Below are 15,225 nucleotides of genomic sequence, written 5' to 3'. Positions count from 1 at the left end.
AAATTACCCACCGGAAATTCTCCAACCCATCCGAGAAATTAGCGCTTGCATTCTGCACAACCCCCGGCTCTCCGGGGCAGGTAGTCTTCAGCCTGAAGATTGCAGGAAAAACTCCCGTTCCAGCGGGGGAACCACTACGATGATATGCGGGGAAAAGGAAATAAAGCCCGTGGGTCACATGGCAGCATGGCGCTTTCGTGCTTGGCTGAAACGTGCCTGGTTTTGAATATGCGCGTTCCTGGACCAGGTCCGCGCCCGATGGGGAAGGGTGGGAACTTAGCCTAAGCCACGTTTTGCCAGTGCCGGACGCCATCGACTTTATTCCTGGTATAAATAGGGGAGTGGGACGGTGGGGAGTGGATTGTAGTGGTCAGTTTGTTGGTGCATCGTCTTTTTTCTTCTTATCGATATCGACTCTTATCGTTTGTTGCAAGTCAACTCAACTCAAGATGGTTTATATTAAGAACCTTGGGCAGACTGCCCTGTTTGCGTCGGCTGTGTCGGCGTATTCGGTCATCGGACGCCGCCAGAACGCCACCAGGCTCAATGCCGCGTTTGTCGGCCACGACAAGCTCTCCTGGGGAACGTGCTCCGATCAGGCGCTTACTTATTACAGATACAAGGTATACGCTAGTAGTCTTCTTTTGTTCTCGGGAGAACGGCCTATAGGATTTCTAAGTTATTGTAGTTATCGAAATCTACGACGAAAGTGAAGTTAGCGGTTTAGTCCTTCCTCTTAGTTATTATAAGGGTAAATATTAATCATTAGGCTAGAGGGACGAGGTATAAGGGGAGGCTAGCGAGAGACCGCTGCTAGACGCTCCTAGCGCGTGCTTATAATTCCTCTACCGTGGCTTCTTATGTTAGCTGTTCGCGAAATCTTTCCCTGTGCTAAAATGTGCAAAAGCGCCTTTTGCTAGCCCGGCCTTTACTCTGGCCGGCTTTCGGGTGAAGAATATTCAGGTAGGTGAACTGCCGCCTGAAGCCGCCTGAAGGCCACCTAGATAAAGCAGCGGGTCGCCCAGCACCGAACGATGGGCGTTAGGTGAACACGCCTATACTTTTGGCTGTTGTATGTTTTTCCTTGCTTTTTTGCAAAGCAAAAAATAAAGAGCATTGCTACTTTGAGCATAGGGCTGGTGTGGCTTCGTTTTCTTGGTAAATGCCCCTCGTGATCAGAAGGCCACGGTTTTCAACGTCATTTTTTTTCACATATTTTTGCATGCATCCATACTTGTCCAATCATCACACCCTACGCCATACTTTGCTTCACAAATCGGTATGCATATAATTGGCTGAGCCTAGGACATACGTGTGTACCTCTCCGGTGCCCTATCAAAAATACACGTTCGACTTCTATGTTATCACTTAATGTACGATTCACTTTTCGTGCTTATTTCATTTCAGAGCTATAGCGTGCGACAGCGCGCGTCACCAGTTTGATACTTTCATGCGTATTACCATACAGCTCTGGAACAAATTCTTAAAAACGGAATTAGCCGTATGAGGTTTAATGCATCAAGTGATTAGGGTTTGAAAGAGCATCTCTCTGTTTCCAGATATGGAAGGCAATAACGGGCGGCACGGCACTGTACTCCTTTCGACACTCTCCACACCTGGGTATCTGGGTATCTGCGCCCCGTGGGGCGGGGCTTAGCTGAATGTGCCACTTCATCAGCGCTTATACTATGGATGAGGCTATTGGATGAGAGCTACATGGGTTACAACTGCTCAATGTAGACATTCTAGGATGTCTAAGGAAATGGAATTTTGCGAAAGGGGTCTCGAAAAAGATGTCTATGAATCAGCAGACGTCTTCAAAGAGCCACTATACTTAGACCACTATACGTTGAGATAATAAAACAACATAGCGATACCTCAGGAATTTGACAGATATAGTTCTATATGGATTATAAGGATTGTTTCAGCAACTATATCAGACACTGGACTATCAGTCTTATCTCCATGACTTTATAATATGTATTAAGAATTATGTCTAGTTTACAGCCAGAGTTACAATATATGCATTGATCCATCATCCATGATCACCCCCACCAAGCCATCCATTACAACCATTCACCAATCACTGGTACATGGCTATACATCTCATTCCACCCTTGAGCCTCCCATCCAGCGCCCTCACCACCCCGTCCCACAATCCCCAACGCACCGGCAAGCCAAAGCGCCGCCCCAACAGCCGCAATGCCATTAACAACCCACCACATCTTCCGCTGCCGCTTAACCCGATTCTCATTCTCCGGATACCCCAAATACCCCTCCAGCGAACCCTTGGAACTCCTCTCTTTCCTCGCCGTAGTAACTCTCCACCCCATCCACGTCGCCCACCCACCCACAAAATGCCACACACTCGCCGAGACAAACAGCAAGTAGAAAGTGTTCCAGAACACGGGACTCCGCGCAATTCCATGCGCGACATATCCCAATCCCACGCCGGAACTCCCGCCCTCGACCATCCATGGTGTAACACGGTTCACGACCGCGTGTAGACCGACTAGCGGAGCAATCAGGTATCCCGTTTTAGCTTGGACGGAGACCCTAGGCCAGAAGGAGAGCAGGTTGCGCTGGGCACGGGTTTCTGCGCCGTAGAGGCGGGCGCGACGGGAACCTCTGATGTTTCGGAGTGCGATGCCGGATGCGATGTGTGCGAGGATGGGGACGGTGAGGACGAGGTGTTCCAGGCCTGGGGCTTGGTAGACTGGTCGCGTGAGTAGGAGGTAGGGCTCGCTGGCGGGGATGGAGCGGGTGATTAATGGGATGAGGGAGGTATTGGCGAAATGGAGGATGAAGAATGCTGTTGGTGGGTATGTAGAGTATTTTTGGATGCCGGATACTGTTATTATTTTGTTAGAATTGTAATGGTCAAGCTGTATGCGAATTGTACTTACGTAGAGTATCCCAACGATGTGCGCGTAGTCCCAATTTCGGCGCCGGAAAGCCACAAGTACGCGCCGGCTTGTCTTCGACGGGTTTAGGGAAGTATTCTCCATTCTCGAGGGAGTCGAGTTCTGGGGTTGAGAGTGAATCGTCGACAGGGGATGGGTCGAGCTCCTGCATGGAGAGGATGGACTTGGCATCGAAGTCTTGGGACTTTGTGTCCAGGGCTGGTGGCATTTTGGAGGATTGATGAATTTGATAAACAGACAAAAGGGAGAAAAGAGGTCAAAAGAAAATCGTGAATTAAAAGAAATTCATCCCCGTGGGTATAGTCGTGACAATTGAAGCTGTTCAAGGAAAAGAAAAGAAAACTAGCAAGTTAGCAAGTTAGGAACCGTTGGGGAAACGCCGAGAGTCCGTCAACCCGATCAACTCGCCTCTGATAGGCGCAGAACTGCAACCCCGACGTCAGTCTTCAAGATCGAATCAACACTACTTGCTACTGTTCAAATATTCTTTCTATTCACAACCACACATCATGCCACCAGTAACTATATCCCTCCCTCTTCAAACAACCCTCCAAAATACACTAACCTAACTATTCAACCCAGCGAGCCTTTACGAACCCAGCGCCAAAGGTATTTACCACCCACTACAGCTATCTACAGCTCTCCTCCCCACCAACTAACAACCCTTAACTAACAACCATCCATCAAAGACGGAATCTGCCCGCTCCGCCCTAAGCGCATTCACCTGCACCCTCTGCAATAAATCCTACTCCCGGCACCCCGAATACGAAGCCCACATCTCCTCCTACGACCACCAACACCGCAAACGCCTGCAAGACCTAAAACAGCTCTCGCGGGATCCGAACGCGGCTGAAAAGGCGCGGCGTGCGGAGAGGAGGGCTGATGCTGAGGCTGGATTGAAGGTTTTAGATGCGCCAGGTGGAAATACAGCACTCGGGAAGGGGACGAGTGGGAGTTCTAGGACTGGTGGAGGGGCCGGGGGTGGGGGGTTCAAGAAGGGCGGGTTTAAGAGTTCGTTTTCGACGGTGAAGGGGCCTGTTGCGCCGGTGAGGAAGAATGTTCTTGGGGATGATGATGATGAAGAAGATGGAGAGGGTGGTACAGGAGGGGAGGATCGAGGTGGGAAAGAACCGGTTGCTAGTGCTAGTGCTGGTGGTGGGAGCTCAGGAGGGCGTGGTGAGGAGGTTCGTGAGGATGCAGAGAGTGATACTGATGAAGAGTATACGCGAGATCGAGACGGGGGAGGGTATTATGATCCTCGACGGCCGACGGGTTGTTATGCTGCGTGTGCTGGTCTGACAGAAGTGAAGACTGCTTCGTGATACCCCCAGGAGGCAGGTCGACTGGTCAGAAACCATTGCTTGATGTATGATTATGGACTTATGGGCATTCAGCGAGGGACACGGCGTTATTTTCTACCTGTCAACTACATTCTTCTGCGCTCTACGAACACAACACCGAGTATCAACCTTCCAATGTCTATCATTCTAAGTAAAAGAACTTACGCTGGGGGGAACACAAAAAGAGAAAGAGAAAACATAGCACAGACCCGAGGAAGGTAATCGTACACAGCTTTCCAAGAATCTGCCTAGGTGGCAATAGATAATGACATGATGGGTGGTGGAGGGACACAACAATATAATAAAAAATAGATGAGACAGATGGGAAAAATGTTGAAGAGGGATTGGGGGTACTAGACACAAGGTTTTATTATTGCACGCTCACTGCAATTCCAAAAACTTACAGCCGCAGAAGCTTGGCGGCCTGGCTGACAATGGTGTCCTCCTGGGGGAAGGACATGTTCTCAAGGCCAAGGGCGTAAGGAGTAGGAACCTCAGCACCAGTGACACGGACAGCGGGGGCAGTCAGGTAGTCGAAACCGTACTCCATGGACAGAGCAAGGATCTCGGAGGCAACACCGAACATGGGGTAGCCAGACTCAACAGCCATCAGACGGCCGGTCTTCTTGAGGGAGGCGATGATGGTCTCAACATCGAGGGGCTTGACGGAACGCAAGTTGATGACCTCGGCCTCGACGCCGTACTTCTGCTTGAGCTCCGCGGCGGCGGTCAGGGACTGGCCGACGCAGCGGGAGAGGGAGACGATGGTCAGGTCCTTGCCAGGACGCTCGATCTTGGCCTTGCCGATGGGGAGGACGAAGTCGCTCTTCTGGGCGGCCTCGCTCATGGGGAAAGCCTGGCCGTACATGAGCCTATTTTGCGGAGACGGAAGATTGTTAGCTATCCGTTTATTGCCGATCTCAAATCGGCGATTTCTCCGATCCCCGGAGAAACGATCCCCGGAGGAAAAAAAAAAAAAGATGTATGGCCAGACTTACTCGTTCTCGAGGACAACGACGGGGTTGGGGTCGCGAATGGCAGCCTTCAGGAGACCCTTGGCATCCTCGGAGCTCCAGGGGGAGACAACCTTGAGACCAGGAATGCTGCCGTACCAGGCAGAGTAGTCCTGGGAGTGCTGGGCGGCGACACCGGCGGCGAAACCGTTGGGACCACGGAAAGTGATGTTGCAGGGCTGGATACCACCGGACATGTAGTGAGTCTTGGCGGCAGAGTTGATAATCTGATCAATGGACTGCATGGCGAAGTTGAAGGTCATGAACTCGCACTAGATGATTGCGATTATACGGATTAGTTCCTGAAGATAACAGCTAGGTGCCCATTTTGGGACAACGAGTATCCGGAAAAATTACTCACAATAGGGTGCAGGCCAGCCAGGGCAGCACCAACAGCAAGACCAGTGAAACCGGCCTCAGTAATGGGGGTATCAATAACCCGCTTGGGGCCGAAGCGGTCCAGAAGACCTCGCGTCACCTTGTAACTGCGGGAAAACAAGAAACCACGTCAGTACTCCGCTGTCAATTGGAAAAGAATTGCGACAATTCCTCCAATTGCTTTGTAAAGCTCCTGGAGAAACATTGTAGGACTCCTTACGCTCCGTTGTACTGTGCGACCTCCTCACCCAAAATGAAGGTCTTCTGGTTGCCCTCCAGCTCCTCGGCGAGCGCCTCGTTCAAGGCATCACGGACGGTGACCTGCTTGACACCATCCTCAGTGGCATAACCGCGAGCGCGCAGAGCAGACTGAGCGAAAGCCGGGCGCAGAGAAGCGGAGGTCAGGCGCGAAGAGAGCACCCGGGATGCTGGGCGGAAAAGTCGGGGAGCGGCCATATCGGGGATTTGGGACGAAAGTCGGGGGAGAAGGACGAAGAAGAATCAATTGAAAAGGTCCGCAAGGTCGAAAAAAGCCGCACGAAGGCGATTGGAGACCAAAAGACCAGAAGACCGGAAGTGACGACGTTGAGGGTGCAAGTTGAAGGGAAAGCGGCGCATCGAGAATCTTTGAGATGCAAATCCGAAGATGTTGGGCGCTGAGTCAGCAGCCATGTCCCATCCCAGCAATCTCACCGGCAGCTCCTTCCGTAATCATACGAACCTTGGAGCTTCAAGCTAATCGGAAAGCTTCTTTAATCTACTCTACTGTTGTTTATCTTCGTCCACAGCTACTCTCTGCAACCAACTGAATATCCCACGACTCGAGCTCTGTCTCTTCCATAGGGGTGGTTCCTCTCCTAGACGGCCCCCGTTGAGGATGTTGTTATCGGCGTTGGCCTTCCTCTTCCCGTCGGCGCTCGCCGCTCAGCCCTCCGCGCCGTCTCCCATCTCCGCTCCCCTGCGAGACCTCGAGTTCGGGCAACTGAATTTCCTCCATACAACTGATACTCATGGCTGGCTGGCTGGTCACTTGCAGGAGTAGGCTCCACCGGAGGTTCTCCGCCCGTAAGCTCCCCAACTGATGTGGTTGCAGGCCATCCTTCTCGGCGGACTGGGGGGACTATATCTCGTTCTCAGAGCGCATGCGGGAAAAGGTAGAAGCGCAAGGACAAGATTTGCTGGTCATCGATACGGGTGACCGGGTCGAAGGCAATGGTCTTTATGATTCGTCCGAGCCGAAAGGTGTTTATCTCTCGGAGATTCTCCGCCATCAACACATCGATGTGATCACATCGGGAAACCATGAACTATACAAACAGAACACTTCGGAGTCCGAGCTCCTACACACCGTACCTAATTTTCGGGGCAAATACCTCGCCTCGAACATTGATATCTATCACCCCGAGACCGGCGAGCTCGTGCCGTTGGCCCCGCGGTACAAGAAGTTTACTACTAAGCAGCAGGGCATTCGCATCGTAGCATTCGGCTTCTTGTTCGATTTTACCGGAAACTATAATAACACGATTGTGCAGCGCGTGGAGGATACGATCAAAGAGGACTGGTTCCAAGAAGCCATCCGGGATAGGGACGTCGATCTCTTTCTAGTGGCTGGCCATGTTCCCGCGCATTCGTCAGAGTATCGGGCGATCTATGAAGAGATTCGCAGGATCCGGTGGGACACTCCCATTCAGTTCTTCGCCGGACACCAACATATCCGTGACTATGCAAAATACGATTCCAAAGCCGTTGCCCTTGCCAGTGGCCGGTTCATGGAGACCATTGGGTTCATGTCGATCGACGGGCTCTCCACCAGCAATGGGCCGAGCAAAGCATTACAACCCACGTTCAAGCGGCGCTATATTGACAACAACCTCTTTTCCTTCTACCATCATACTGGACTGAATGCAGATTCTTTCCCAACGAAAAAGGGTCGCAAGGTCTCCCAGCTGATCGCCGAGTCACGGACTGCACTCCAGCTTGACCAGGTGCACGGATGTGCGCCGCGGGACCTGTGGATGTCGAGAGTCCCATATCCAAATCCGGACAGCATCTATACATGGCTGGAGACCAAGGTGCTGGCTGAGACGTTGAAAGATGAATCTCGAGGCGAGAGGCCTTCCGTGGCGATCTTGAACTCGGGTGCCATCCGCTTCGACATTTTCCGGGGTACCTTCACACAGGACACTACCTGGACCATCTCCCCATTCACCAATGGATTCCGCTATGTAAAGGACGTTCCATACGAGAAGGTCCAACTGATCATGGAGGTTCTTAACAAACAGACCCGGATCTTGTCCACGATGCAAGACAAGACAGAGCCATCGTTGCTCCCTCTAGTCTCTCCCGAGCAGCTCGCGCGTCCTGAAGAAATTATCATCGAAGACGATGAACCCTTAGACCACTGGTCCTCTTCTGCAATGGGCGGCTCAAACCAAATCCCGCTCTCTTCTTCTAACACTGCTGGCAAGCTTGTGCCCGGATACACAACCAAGGATGACGCTGGCGAGGATGGAGATGATACCATCCACGCGCCAATCTCTTTCTATAAGGTGCCCAACTGTATTCAAGCATTGATTTCTGCCAATACTTCCGGTGTCCCCGAGAAGGTGGATTTGATTTATATTGAGTTTGTGCAACCGTATCTGGCGCTGGCTGCCAAGTTTGCGGGTCTTGAACTTGATTTTGTCAGGGAGAGTGATGTTTATATGCCGAATATCACTTTGACGGATCTTATCTTGGGGTGGGTGAGGAAGCACTGGAAGTGCGAGTGATAGATACTTGTATTATGTCTACACCTTTATTCCCTGGTTATTATGAATTGTTCTTATCAAGCATGTATAGCTACTACAGTATGTATCTGAATACACATGTTATACTTAACAGCCGCCATAGCCTTGGATAGGATGAAAGTAGACAGATATTACCTGTGTATATTCAATCTACTCGAAAATTATGATACACTAATCTCCCCTTCTCTAGGAGAAATCTACTCATCTCCACCAGTGAAAGTGAACACTCCCTTTCCACTGCGGTACCCGCCCAAAGTTCCCTGCACACTCTCCGCAAGCTGCGGCCCCTCAGCATCCCACTTCCACTCCACATTATCAACAGGAATATCCTTGAACCGCCCAGAGCGAGTCAACTGCAACACATCCTTAATCGTATTCTCCTTCAACACCGGATTCTTATCCCCCCACTTACTCACCCAGAACCCATCAAAGCTCAAATTCTTAAAAATCAACAACCCCGACGGCAAAGCCACCGGCTGCCTCGACATCGCACCATAAGTAACCATATGCGAATCCGGCGCCAACGTCTTCGCCAACGCCGTCGCATTCTTCCCACCAACACAATTCAACGCCAACCGAATAGGTTCACGACCATGACGCGTAATCTCATGAACCATATCCCTAAACCCACCCGTCAACATCTCGTCCTCCGTAACAACGACCGTCGCACCAAGATCCTTAAGCTCCTGCTTAAGCGCCTCGGTCTCTTCGGGTGTCTTCCGTCCCCTCACAACATTCAAAGATTTAATCCCCCACTCCCGACAAAGCTGGATAGCAGCACGGCCAACACCGCTATTCGCCCCATTCTGAATAAGCCACTCCTCCCCCGCTCGCATCCAGTCCCACTCGCAGAAATCCCGAATCATCCGGTACGCTGTCACGGGGTTCACGCTGACGGTGCCAACTTGTAGCGGGGTGAGACCGTCTTTGTTCTCGATACGGATGAGCTGGGACTCGTCGAGTTGCGCGTGCGTGCGCCAGGTTCCCTGGCCGGTGCGCTTCATGATTACCCAGTCACCCTTGGAGAGGGTGGTCACGGAGGCGCCGGTGGAGATTACTTCAAAGGCGCCTTCGTTTCCGCCGACGGCGGCGGGTTCGGATGTGCCAAGGGAGGTTGAGAAGGGCGGTTTGCTGGGGTAGACGCCTTGGATTTGGTTGACGTCTGCGGGGTTCATTGGTGCGGTGAGGAGGCGTAGGTTTACCTGGGTGCCGTGGGGTGCGGAGATGGAGTGCTTGTGTAGGCTGGATTAGAGTTAGTTTTGATTGGAATTGCGCTGAGCGAGGATGTAGAGCGAGGGAGAGGGTGAAGATTGGAGAGATACTAACCTGAGGACATCCTTTGGCTCGCCGTATTTCGAGTAAATCAGGGCTTTGGCTTGTGTGTAGCCGTAAATGGAGATGTACCGGCGGCCGAGTGTGGAGCTGCATGGAGCTTGAGTCTGAGCTAGAGCTTTGCCGGTCGCGGTCAGGCCGGCGACACGAGTCGCGCCCGGATGGCGAGCGCTCTGAGTAGCGGCTCGAAGTGCGCTACGTGATAGCATTGTGTGGTATATGAAGGGTTGTGTGGGGAAGAGAGAGAGGGAGAAAGGAAAAAAAAGTTGGGGGAGGAATTGGCCGAGGGAGAAGGCGGGAAAGGGAAGAGACTCGAATGACGTCTTGTTTCGGCGATTGGAGCTCGGGCCGAAGGAAGAGGAGCAGACAAGCTATAAGATGATTAGAATACCATACTTGGTTTTTAGTTGACGTTCTGAAATGAAGATGATATGAGTTATATCAAACGCCAATATATGGTAAAATGAGGCTTGTTCTTCTGTTTACTAGAATCTTTCATTATCAATGAAGTCGGAACTGATCTATTCCGGCCTTTATACTGTTTCCCTTTCGGTTACTTAGAAGTTCGGAATATGCTCAATATTCACTTAGGATACTCATAGTAGACAGTTAGAGATGTTCTAATGTCCTGTTTTTGGCAACATCCGATTGCAGCCCCTAGTAGTCGCAAAATAGGAAAAAGCCCAGGTTCTACTCGCTCGGTACTAGACTATACTTGACTCAAGACTAGGTATAAACCTACAGACCCTCACCAGACTTCAAGTCCACAGCACCAACATGCAGCTCCTTCCTCAACTCCTCAATAGCCCCCTCCCCCTTCCCATACGTATCCGCATACCTCCCGGTCATCCACTCCCCCACCGTAACGGGGTCATACTTCGCCCCCAGTTCCGTCTCACAACTCGGAAAGCAGCGAATTGTATAATCCGGATTCCCCGAGAAGAAGAACGGCACACTAAACCGTTCCTTGCCGCTCTTATTGATGACACGGTGCAGATTGGAGAGATATCGGTCATTCGTCCATCGCATCATCATGTTGCCCAGGTTCACGACATATGCGCCTGGAATGGGCTTTACATCGACCCAAGTTGAAGTTATGTTGTTCCAGACTTGTAGGCCGCCGGTACTGTCTTGTAGGAGGATTGTTATAGCACCGAAGTCGGTGTGGGCGCCGATTCCTAGCAAAATGGTAAAATTAGGTAAGGTCAGGACATGCACATTGGTGTGATGGATTCTTCAAGCTAGTTAGATATGGGATGGATGGGATGGGCATACGTACCACGTTCCAGTGCAGAAGCATCGGGGTCTTGCGGTGGATAATGAAGTAATCTCAACACAGCGACAGGATGCTCACAAAAATCACTGAAAGTATTTTCATCCAGATCCAACGTGCGAGCAAGGATTTGCAGAATACCCGCCGCGAGCGTGGTAAGCGCAGCGTGATATCTTTCTGTTACACACTGGAATTCCGTCCCAAGCTCCTCGGGATACTTATTCGGCCCCTGTCCAAACTTCCTCGCAACTACATACTGATCGTCAAGCGGCAGGTTTTTTCCAAGGTAGAAGCCCTCTTTCAGATCTCCTGCGGTGCGTTTCTCGAAGTTCTGTGCGCGTAGGCGCTCGTAGCCGCGGTTAAAGTCGCCAATGTCTGTTTCATTTCGTTCAGTTAGGAATGATGGTACAGGACCAGCGTATTAGAATTTCGAGTATCCCTTAATGCTTACCCTTGCTATAACTTTCCTTAATCTCAATTGGTAGGTCGAACAATTTCTTGCTCTGGTGGAGAATCGCGTCTTGGAGGTCGGAGGGGATGGTGTGATTGATGATCTGGAAGAACCCAAATTCTTCACAGGCTTGTCGTAGTTCCTTGACTAGGTTATCTTTTGCGGGGGAATCGGGGCCGTAGAATGCTGTCCTCGCAGGTGTTAGTTAGGCCAGCTTTGTTACGTACTTTCGTGCGGTTGGTTCACGTACGTGCGAAGTCGATGACTGGGGGCTCTTTGGCAGTCATATTGTGGATGTTTCAAGGGTATACGAGTCAGACAGGAGAAGAAAAGATTGATGCTCCAATAGCGAGAAGAATAGTCTAGCGTCACAGTTTATATTGTGGTCTATCTGGCTGTGCCCGCGGGGTTACAATCTCGGCCGCGGGTTTGTCGAGTACTACCGCGATAGAGTATTGTACATATGTAGTACAGAGTACGACAATTTCCCCGCGGCCGAAAGCATATCACAGCTATAACGACCAATGAAACTATTTTACTACCCCACTTTCTTCGTTAGAAGATATTTATGTACTAGATGTGTACAGTAGACGGCCTTCATCCGCGGCCGCAAAGATGCCCCACTCTTTGATAAGCTAAACGTGAATCTTATCGTCAATGCCTCGGTATGCTCCGTTGTCCAGACTCACCTCTGTGGTTATTCTGGTACTAAGAGAAGCAGTCATGCTTACAGAACGGCAGCGACGAAAGCGCCCACGCCCCTCCTATGCTTGTATAGAATGCACGCGCCGGAAATTACGTTGTTCGAAGCACATACCCTGCTCGGCCTGCGTCGACCGGGGCATTGCTCAACTCTGTCGCCGGCGGACCGACGATGCTGTAAGAGAACAACCACCCACGGAGAGGGCTAGACCGATGAGTTCAGGCCTGGGGCAAAGAGAAAGCTCCGGTATCACTCCGTGGTCCGAAGCCTCTGGCAATAACATTTCAAAGTCACCACAGTCAGAGCGGATACCTGATGCTGTACACAGACCAGTGGTTGTCACTTCGAGCCCTGAGCCGTCTAGTGCAGCTCACTCTCCAGTTCACTTATCGCAAGCTTTGCAATCACGCCAGAAGATCGTACACAAAGTCACTGAAGACGCGGCTATCATGCTCGAATTTCTGGCACTTAGCCGCCAAAATGTCCTCCAGGTTGCTCAAATTGAGCAAGCTCAATCTCCACAGGTCAATAATAAGGTGCCCGAGACATTTGACCCAGTATTTACCGAGAGTCAAGTTCGTGCCATGATGCTCTACCATCAGGAGTGCATCTCTTGGATTCATAATGTTGTCCATCTTCCTACCTTTCGTGATCAATGCGAGCAACTATTTATGAATAACACTGAGCTGCAAGGAGGGTGGCTCGCCTTATACTACGCTATGCTTTCTGTGAGTCTATAGCGATTCGATGACTTCCCTGCCATCACTGACTGTGCGTATCTAGGTCACTTTATACCACTCTGACCCCTCGATACTACGTGAGCTCGACATTGAGTCGCCTGGTAAGTTGCTGTCTATCCGCGATATGGGCATGGGAGTTGACAGTGAACTCCAACCAGCTCAAATTTCTGAGCTATGCTACCAGAAAAGTATCGATGCCCTGCAGGACGCTGATTTCATGATCAACCATAGCCTTTGCACGATTCAGGCAATATGCCTTCTCATCTACGTTGGACACAATATAGGGCAGTCTGACAGAATATCTGTGCTGCTCTCCTGTGGCATACGAATAGCCCAGTGTCTGTGTCTTCATCGTCAGGGTTCTGAGCCAACGGTAGAGATAAAGGGCAAAAGAGACACAGAGCAAGCAATCCAGCAACGGCTAATTGATCGTGAAGTGTCCAAGCGAGTGTGGTGGTTTCTCGTTCGGCAGGACTGGCTACAGATCCCTTTCAACAACACATACACGATCCACCCGACGCAATTCAGTACACCCATGCCCATGAATTGTGATGAGGATATCGCTCGAATGTTCAAGTCGAACCGTATCCTCGAATATGACCAGGAACACTATACTCAGGGAAGCTACACAACAGTACTGAATCATGGTGAGTAAGTCACGTGTGATCACAAATAGCTCGACTAATTGCCCTGAAATCATGCACAGTGGCGGTCCTGATATGGAGAACGCAAGACAGAATGTGTCAGCAAGGTCATCCTAATCAAGTTGAAGATGGTTTGCGGAAGCTGTATGCAGAGGTTATACAGGCGGACCATGACCTGAGAGATATCATGGAAAGGATGCCGAGTTTCTTTAAGATGTCTTCCGAGTCGACTATTGGATTACCTATGCATATCAAGTGTCAACGAGAGGTACTATCACTCGCGCTTGCCCATAAGGTAACCAACTTCATCCATTTTCCATGTCTAGCTCTGCTAAGCTCATTCCGCCAGTTTCACTCAATCCATCGACACTTCCACATACCGAGCTTCAAAGATCCGTGGTTTGCGTATACCAAAGTAAAACCTCCACCACCGTTGCGCCTCAGACACCTTCCGTTACTAAACAAACCAGGTTTCCTGCCTTCCAATAATGCGCCAAAGCCTTACAACCATAGTCTCCTCGCCCGATGAACCCTACTTTTGGACAATCCGGAACATGTGGACAGTCAATACCCACGTGCTGACGGCCACAATATGGCTTCTTTTCGAATTGATATTCTCAAAAGACCAAGGACCACTATTCGATAGCAGGGAAATCAAGAATCTGGCCCTGAAGTCCGCAAGGTTCCTACAAATTAATCAAAGTCGAAGCCGCATTGCGAAACGAGGCCAATCTCTCATCAACACTCTCCTAGAGACATACGATCACATCGAGAACGGACATCGAGCGCACTTCGATCTGAAAAATATCATGTCGCGTGTTGAGCGTGATGAGGATTGTTTGGATGGAGATTCCAACGACCTGCATTTTAATTATCAGGCTAATGATGGGTCTGGGTCTGTGGTGGATTGGCTTTCGCGAGATTCTGCGACGTGGGAAAATATTCTTGATGTTTTGGGGAATTTTTAGATTCACTGAGAATGCTACATCGACGAACAAAATTCGATTTCGAGAGTTACAGTTGAACAACCAGAACAACCTATTCATAGATTCGGATACGAGAGCCAAGAACCCCGCGAGGAGAGGAAAGTCTTGGCTTGTTCATACCATTCCGGCCAAGCTCAGGCTGAGCTTGATCGCCCTGCAGGACTACCTGATTGGGTCATGCATGACACCCTCAGCCACTCCGAAGCGCCTGCTGATCTTTCCGGGGAGGAGGAGCGGGCTACAAATACGTACATCCGTCGGATTGCTCAGGGACAACAACATTACCAAGGTACCATTTGAATATCTAAGCTTGGCACAGCACGGCTCGGCTGAGTATTGACTGACTCATATTCGAATTTGGAGTATCACGAAGTGTTCCCATGTTTTATTTGGCCCGTCTGGGAGACCCCCAAAATACCAAGACCAAACGATACGAAGTCATTGTCGGATCCCTTCTTAATATGTTTTGGATTTGCGAGGTACTATTTTGAGTCTCATAGTCACTCTGCCAATAGCTTCACAGTCAATCTGTGACGATCGAAATGCCCAGAAATTGAATACCTTCAGGTCATCGTATACACCCTTGGCAGCCCACTCCAGCAACATATTCGATGGCCGATCGTTCGTGATGAACTATTTCTGGTTTGAGTTA

General features: G+C 50.5%; 7 protein-coding genes across 7 annotated transcripts; 3 read left to right on the top strand and 4 right to left on the bottom strand.

Moving 5' to 3' along the window:
- Window positions 1-2,066: 2,066 nt before the first annotated feature.
- On the bottom strand, window positions 2,067-3,132 carry N7473_008957 (MCP1 family protein; the record flags this gene model as incomplete). The annotated part of the gene is made up of 2 exons (XM_057154896.1): window positions 2,067-2,851; window positions 2,907-3,132. 2 exons carry the CDS (start codon window positions 3,130-3,132, stop codon window positions 2,067-2,069), a joined length of 1,011 nt encoding a protein of 336 aa, XP_057006026.1.
- A 301-nt stretch (window positions 3,133-3,433) lies between these two features.
- On the top strand, window positions 3,434-4,246 carry N7473_008956 (putative C2H2 finger domain protein; the record flags this gene model as incomplete). The annotated part of the gene is made up of 3 exons (XM_057154895.1): window positions 3,434-3,442; window positions 3,507-3,533; window positions 3,614-4,246. 3 exons carry the CDS (start codon window positions 3,434-3,436, stop codon window positions 4,244-4,246), a joined length of 669 nt encoding a protein of 222 aa, XP_057006025.1.
- A 140-nt stretch (window positions 4,247-4,386) lies between these two features.
- Window positions 4,387-6,260, bottom strand: N7473_008955 (pyruvate dehydrogenase (acetyl-transferring) subunit E1 beta). Its single transcript, XM_057154894.1, has 4 exons — window positions 5,876-6,260; window positions 5,639-5,762; window positions 5,263-5,549; window positions 4,387-5,136 (listed from the first exon to the last, which is right to left on the bottom strand). The coding sequence occupies exons 1-4, from the start codon at window positions 6,109-6,111 to the stop codon at window positions 4,665-4,667; spliced, it is 1,119 nt and encodes a 372-aa protein (XP_057006024.1). The 5' UTR covers window positions 6,112-6,260; the 3' UTR covers window positions 4,387-4,664.
- A 128-nt stretch (window positions 6,261-6,388) lies between these two features.
- Window positions 6,389-8,540, top strand: N7473_008954 (metallophosphoesterase family protein). The gene is made up of 2 exons (XM_057154893.1): window positions 6,389-6,693; window positions 6,749-8,540. Exons 1-2 carry the CDS (start codon window positions 6,533-6,535, stop codon window positions 8,424-8,426), a joined length of 1,839 nt encoding a protein of 612 aa, XP_057006023.1. The 5' UTR covers window positions 6,389-6,532; the 3' UTR covers window positions 8,427-8,540.
- Window positions 8,541-8,565: 25 nt separating this feature from the next.
- N7473_008953 (enoyl-[acyl-carrier-protein] reductase) lies at window positions 8,566-10,041 on the bottom strand. The gene is made up of 2 exons (XM_057154892.1): window positions 9,771-10,041; window positions 8,566-9,686 (listed from the first exon to the last, which is right to left on the bottom strand). The coding sequence occupies exons 1-2, from the start codon at window positions 9,983-9,985 to the stop codon at window positions 8,642-8,644; spliced, it is 1,260 nt and encodes a 419-aa protein (XP_057006022.1). The 5' UTR covers window positions 9,986-10,041; the 3' UTR covers window positions 8,566-8,641.
- A 473-nt stretch (window positions 10,042-10,514) lies between these two features.
- N7473_008952 (isopenicillin N synthase family dioxygenase) lies at window positions 10,515-11,787 on the bottom strand (the record flags this gene model as incomplete). The annotated part of the gene is made up of 4 exons (XM_057154891.1): window positions 10,515-10,954; window positions 11,056-11,424; window positions 11,501-11,686; window positions 11,751-11,787. 4 exons carry the CDS (start codon window positions 11,785-11,787, stop codon window positions 10,515-10,517), a joined length of 1,032 nt encoding a protein of 343 aa, XP_057006021.1.
- An 865-nt stretch (window positions 11,788-12,652) lies between these two features.
- N7473_008951 (fungal specific transcription factor domain-containing protein) lies at window positions 12,653-13,598 on the top strand (the record flags this gene model as incomplete). The annotated part of the gene is made up of 2 exons (XM_057154890.1): window positions 12,653-12,931; window positions 12,987-13,598. The coding sequence occupies 2 exons, from the start codon at window positions 12,653-12,655 to the stop codon at window positions 13,596-13,598; spliced, it is 891 nt and encodes a 296-aa protein (XP_057006020.1).
- Between the last annotated feature and the right edge of the window lie 1,627 nt (window positions 13,599-15,225).

This window comes from Penicillium subrubescens (genome assembly GCF_028828155.1).
Source record: "Penicillium subrubescens strain IBT 31985 chromosome Unknown utg000006l_segment0_segment0, whole genome shotgun sequence".
NCBI classification, from domain to species: domain Eukaryota; kingdom Fungi; phylum Ascomycota; class Eurotiomycetes; order Eurotiales; family Aspergillaceae; genus Penicillium; species Penicillium subrubescens.
Note: the sequence above shows the minus strand (reverse complement) of the source record. Positions and strands in the feature narration are given on the sequence as shown.